The sequence below is a fragment of the Papilio polytes genome, unplaced genomic scaffold (genome assembly GCF_000836215.1).
Source record: "Papilio polytes unplaced genomic scaffold, Ppol_1.0 DF824146.1, whole genome shotgun sequence".
Lineage (NCBI taxonomy): Eukaryota > Metazoa > Arthropoda > Insecta > Lepidoptera > Papilionidae > Papilio > Papilio polytes.
Window position 1 is genome coordinate 1,382,061 of NW_013525058.1, and position 6,364 is coordinate 1,388,424.

General features: G+C 33.9%; 2 protein-coding genes across 2 annotated transcripts in view; one reads left to right on the plus strand and one right to left on the minus strand.

Annotated features, from left to right (window-relative positions):
• The window catches only part of LOC106111727 (serine/arginine repetitive matrix protein 1-like), a gene marked incomplete at its 3' end in the record, with an annotated part of 15,290 nt that extends 12,261 nt beyond the window's left edge, over nt 1–3,029 (minus strand). Inside the window, exon 1 of the mRNA XM_013293870.1 lies at nt 2,898–3,029. The remainder of the gene's footprint in view (nt 1–2,897) is intronic.
• Nucleotides 3,030–4,542: 1,513 nt separating this feature from the next.
• LOC106111728 (SHC-transforming protein 1) lies at nt 4,543–6,364 on the plus strand (the record flags this gene model as incomplete). Its single annotated transcript, XM_013293871.1, has 4 exons — nt 4,543–4,949; nt 5,063–5,133; nt 5,378–5,776; nt 6,268–6,364. Coding segments are annotated over exons 1-4 (663 nt in total), but the record flags the coding sequence as incomplete, so codon positions are not given.

Genomic DNA, 6,364 nt, shown 5'->3' on the forward strand with positions numbered 1-6,364 from the left:
GAATATTTTGTTTTTGGTGTATTTTGTTTTGTTTTTAGTGCATTTTGTTTTGTTTTTCGTGTATTTTGTTTGGAAGTCGGTTTTGTTTTGTCACGCTCAGTTCTCAGACCGTTCAAATTTAAGCCACAAACGCGGTTATTTAACTAATCAGTTATACAAAGTACAATCAGTTCAAACTGTCGGAACTGAGTGTCTGTAGCGGACTTTAGTTAATAATATTAGTGGAAAATGGAATCATTCTTTAACAATAGTTGAATTGTTCCACAATCTAGGTGGACAGACATAACAAAACACTTTGTTTTATGTTGAAATTCTTTCCCATTTCAATTCTCGAATGAGACATATTTTCAAAGCATCTTATGAATGGTATTTGGAATATAATTAAAAATTTACATTGTTTTAAAAATATCTTTGCATCGGTCAGAAGAATTTTATTGCACATAGACGTAAGGACCTAGATCATTATAAGTATTTGTGTTAATACACAAACATTTATTCCCCTTCGACCAGTAAACTTGCTACCTCGAAATTTTCTATTACCAAACATTTCGTTAAAATGTAGTTGGCATTTATAGTGATACTTAGTCTTCACCTAAAAAGATGCAAAAAAAATACCTTAAAATACATAACCTTGTAGAGTTGAAAGACAAATCGCTGAAAAGAAAGCATATAAAAACACCTATAAGATTCTACTAAATATTTAAGTAGTGACCTGTATTCGTGTTCTTTCAAGTAACACAAAATTATGAAAAAAAGAGTGACGAGCACGAAATAACGTTCAGACTTCGGGCTAATTGCGGCCGCTTTCAGCTTCGCTCACAGACGGCGGATTGCGGAGGCTGGGAGAATTCTGAAAGCCTCACGCCCACGGCTGCGAGCACACCCGACGATTGTCATTTATAAGTCTCTATAGTACTTCGTCTAACGGCTTACAAAAATATCTACCGTGTTTATGCAGTATTTTAAAAGATTGATAATGCGTTGGGTTTGTACACAAATCCAAAAGTTTGCTACATTCTTTTTATAAATCTTGTTTATTTAAAGTTAAGTATTAATTAAACTTCACACATATCTTTGAATTTCTTCGCCGATATGTGCAGGTTGCATCACGATGTTTTCCTTCACCGTAAGAACGTCGGGTAAATTATGTACATATGAAAATTCGAAAAATCGAAAATCACATTGGTACACATTGGTGTGAAGTCAACCAACCCGCACTTGGCCAGCGTGGTTTGACTATGGCCTAGTCACCCCGTATTAGGGTAGGCTCCGAGCCCCTCGGTGGGGACGTATAGTGAGCTGGTGATGATGATTAATTAAACTACTAACATTGAACGTATCCTTTGCTTTGTAGTCAGAAATCGTGAAGATTTCGTCAAACAAAATTCTTACATGTGATTAACTTATGTTAACGCCAATTTCAAAGGTTAAATCTTAACCTTTTGTTGTTGTTTCTCTATACTAATATTATAAAGAGGAAAGATTTGTATTTGATTCAAGGAAAAACTACTGGAGCCATTTTAAAAATTCGTTCACCATTATATAGGTAATTTATCTGTAACATAGGGTACATTTTGATTTGTTTTTTAATTTCACGCGGGCGAAGCCACGAGCAACAGCTAGTTATAAATATATAGCTTGTCCCGTGACTCCATCAGCGCGTAATTTAATAAATAAAAAAATATTAGAAGCCGTTAATTCTTGCACACTACGTTCTAAATCTCTATCAAACAGCGAGGTCCGTTGATATATTCTCTTGATATGTAGTAAGAAACATCCAGTCATCTATTTAATTAAACTTTCGCATTTATAACATGACAAATCAATGGCTATTATTTATTTTCTCTAACAGGGTAGTACTTTAATAAGAACTAGGTTTTACTCGCGACATCGTCTGCGTGAAATTAAAAATGCAGCCTATGTTACTTACCGATAACGTATCTTTTTAATGCTGAAAGATTTTTTAAATCTGTCCAGTAGTTTTTGAGTTATTTCAATACATACAAAAACCAAAAATACAAATCTTTCCTCTTTCTAACATTAGTCTAGATATAAATATCTTACAAATGAAGCAAAAATATTGTAATTCGTATATATTTTCAGAAAGCTGGCTCATTAAAGGCATCAAACGTATGGGTCCCTTTGCAGGCTTATAACGCATTAAATTACACACGCCTTTTTAAATATTGAATAGGGTGAGTTTCATGGGACTGTAACCATAAGCAGTCGTTCTATTGGAACCTGGAAAGCAATCGTTTGTGCTAGAAATTTCCTTTGAGTGGTTATTTCGTAGTCGTTAGCTATTCAATGTAGTGAAAAATTTAGTTAGAAAATTTTTTATACTATTGAAAAAGAAGAGTCAAAATAATTTACTAATCTTTTATATAATTTGGGGAAAGAAACAGCGAAAACTTTTTATCAAGCACGTACAATTTTTATACAAAAAAAAATCAATTACGGAACATTATAAATAGTAGTTTAAAAAAATATTAACAATCTTTATGCAATTTACTTTTACCCTTAGTAAAACATTTTTATTGAGTTCAAGAAACGAACTAAGTATACCACGTGCGACAGTTTTAATAATTCTCCTAACTCACGTGGGCCGATACAAGCGTGACACCCCTAACCGAATTACGAAACATCTCGTAGACATTCACAAATCTCTTACCATTCAACGTAAACCGCAATTCTACTGTATTCGGTACAACCCTTCAGAAGGGATTCACTCAGTAACATCTCACAGGGGCAGTGGGCTATCGAACGAAGTCACAGTGCGTCGGGAAAGCAAAACCGGCAGATCCACGTGAGTTAAAAACAATTTCATTAATTAAAAAAAAATATTAAATAACATTTTAAATACAAATAGTATGGTATTTATAGTTGTTTATACTTACAAGGGCGCGCGGTTTTGTGAAGATGATTGAAGAAGAGATTTTGCAACGCCGAGTCGCATGCCTCGCGGAGGCGGCTGGCGGCAACACGCGGCGGTTGCCGGCAACGCACTGACGCACGCACGCGCGTCGCTACGCCACTACGCCGTTACGACGCGACGTGCTACGATGCTACGCAAACACGTTAATAAATTATTTAATGTTTGCTTTCATAATACGTATTATACACGAAATGGATACAATATTTTTAATTATTAATTCATTTATTGCAGTTAAAAAAGAAAGAAATGATTTTTCAGTAATAATGTAAGGGTTTTCAATAGTAAATTTAAAAGAAATATACCATGATGAAGTATTAGGAGCAAAGAAACATTTCTCTGCCTGTTATTTTGTTTATCTGCAATACTCACGTAAAAGATAAAGATCATTGTTTCATTATTACCTAAACTACCCTCACTGATAACTGGACTCAACTAAGACCTCAGAAAAAGTAATCAATGATAAAGTATTCAATGATACTGTTTTGTATTCCCTCTTGAAATAACAGTGTATCTTCTAAATATTAAGCAATAAATCATTACAATAAAATTATTGTCAACGTGAATGTCGGTAATAAATCAAACCTACAAGCACCGTGTAAACTTTTACTAACGACCTCGCTGAGCAACGCCTTAACACGAACACGTGTTTCCACTACAGAAACATGTACTAAAATATATCATCACTTCCCTCATTCCCTTTGTGAAAAAAAGAGATAGCAACATGTTTTTCTACAAGAATTTTGGCAATGGAAAACGTTTCAGGATTTGAACAATAAAAATGAACGCCCATTCAAAGACAAACTTCTAAACGACCGAACTTTGTTATTCATACTATATTATTAAACAAATGGCCATCGACCTTTTTCCCTTTAAACTCATTAATGTACAATTTATATTATAAAAAGAATGAAAACATTTAGCATGCTTAAGATATTACTCTTTGTTTTTGCCTGGTTAATTAACTTTATTAAACCCCGATAATAAGAAGGTAAAAAGCTTTATTACGCAATCATGTTGGTGCTTATCGAGGAATGACTAGGAAAATATAGAAATAAAGTAATCTTTTAAAAATACAGCGTGTTACATTACTCAAATTTAATTAACTTTGAAACGTGAAAGTCGGTTAAGCAGAAGTAACTAGGTTAAGTACTTGTTAATGGATCTTTAGCTGTTTTATTTTCCAGGCCATGTAAGATGTAATAAACAAATTAAAACCTTACTCGCTTTCCTTGTTGTACTAAGTATTGAGAACTATAAAATGGTCCCGTATTTAGAGCTAGTTTGTTAAAAAATAATACACATGTGCAAGAATTGTGTTTTAGTTTAGTTTGTTTATTTTCCGATTGTCACAGTTTAAGCATCATCCAAAGATTTTACTACAGTTGATAACGTTGTGGCATATAAGCAGGGTAACACCTTAACAATACTTACCTGGAAATTATTTCGATTGTATGACGAAACTTCTAGGTAAGTTTTATTGTTCCGATGTTTCTGTTTCCAATTCCGATTCAAGATTTTAATTACAAGTCACATCACTATTAATGTCTATTTTATACTCTATGCTCTATGACATTAGACTTTGTCAGTCTGTGCTTGTACACAGAACTGTCAAAAAGTTACAAGTTTAGTAAAGGAACAATTTCTTTTTCGAATATAAATAAGTTTTATTTGTCAGCTTTTAACATGTTGTGAATTTATAGATTTTTATAGTCGCAGACATATTATTAAGTCGCTTTAATATCAAATCATGTGAACAATATCATCTTTTAATTCTATTTCAATATACAAAATTTACATTCCTAATCAATGATCTGAATCATAATGAAAGTGTACGTAGAATAACTAGGAATAGTTGAAGTGTGAAGAGTGGCCTATAAAAGTATATTTATTTGTAAGAGCACTTCGTACCTTTTTTGAAATGGCTGAAACTTCGTCTTTTGTCGCGAAGCCGGCTAGAGGATGGCTACATCCAGACACGATCCTCGCCACAGATGGAATTACATATGCCGTTAGAGTAAGTTCTTAGAAAATTTGCTTATTTGGATTTGAATTTATTAATTTTCCATTTGATGAAAAAGATAACCAAGAATCATACATGATTATTTAATCCTTGCCTCTTTGTTGCAGTACATAGGGTGTATGGAAGTATTAACGTCGATGAAAAAGTTGGATTTCGATACAAGATCTCAAGTTGCTAAGTAAGTAATGCATGTATACACACTTAATTTGCTTAAAATACAAGAATCATTTATTGGTTCTTGGTTTTTTTCTCTCTACGTTTTACTACCTCTTTTCAATAATGTTAACACATAAAACAGGTTGTTATGTGTTACACACTAAACACACCAATAAACTGTTCTTGGGCAGTTTGGCACAATGATGTAATTGGGAAAAAGTATACTTTACTCTTATATAGATTAAAACTTACATATATGCTTACAGGGAATGTATTGCTCGAGTTTGCGCTGCAGCGGGTCTTAGATCTGCAGATAAGAAGCGTAGGATTAGCCAAGCAGCAGCATGTGCTTTAGCGGCCAAGCCACGGATGTCACATTCCAGTTCAAATGTTGCCCTTACTATCTCCTCCAAAGCTATAACCATAGCTGCCCTTGAAGGGGGAGAGACTATCGCACGTCATGATATGCCGAGGGTGTCATTTGCTTCCGGCGGTGACTCAGATTCATTAGACTTTGTGGCATATGTGGCGAAGACAGCGCCACCTACAGAATGGAGAGCTTGTTATGTACTAGAATGTGGCGGTATGCTGGCTCAAGATGTAATCGCTACTGTTGGACAAGCATTTGAGTTGCGCTTCAAAGAGTTCTTAACAAAACCTTCATCGTAAGTCAAACTCAGTACTTTTTTCTTTCTGTAGGGAATCAATTTTCCTTTCATTTGACTGTCCAAAAAATTCTCAGAACTAAATTAAATCATTTGTTGAATCATCCAATTATTATGTAGTGTAATTTAAAGGAATTCTGCATACTTGTAAAATGTGTCTATTTTGAGATAGTTCTATTAAACACATTTTACAAAAACTATAAAAATGTTACATTGTTGAAATATCTGAATTGAATCTTATATCATAAAACAATGCTTCAATAAGGAAATATATGAATTCCATTCCATTTTCTTTATTATTATTTCGCAATGAATGTTATTATTTTCCTCATCTGATTACAATGGACTACATATTTGTATGGAAAAATAATTTGTAAACTTTTATACAATTATTTGTTAAATACTTAAAATTGTTTTAGTTTTATCTTTTATCACAAAAAAGCATCCATCCCTTTCATTCTCATTGTAAAAATAGAGATGGTAATTTGTAGGGTGAATGTGAACGGCGGCCGCGCGCTGTGCACGGCGGAGGCGGGGGCGGGGGCGGCGCTGGAGGATCGCGACTACTACAACGACCTGCCCGACAAG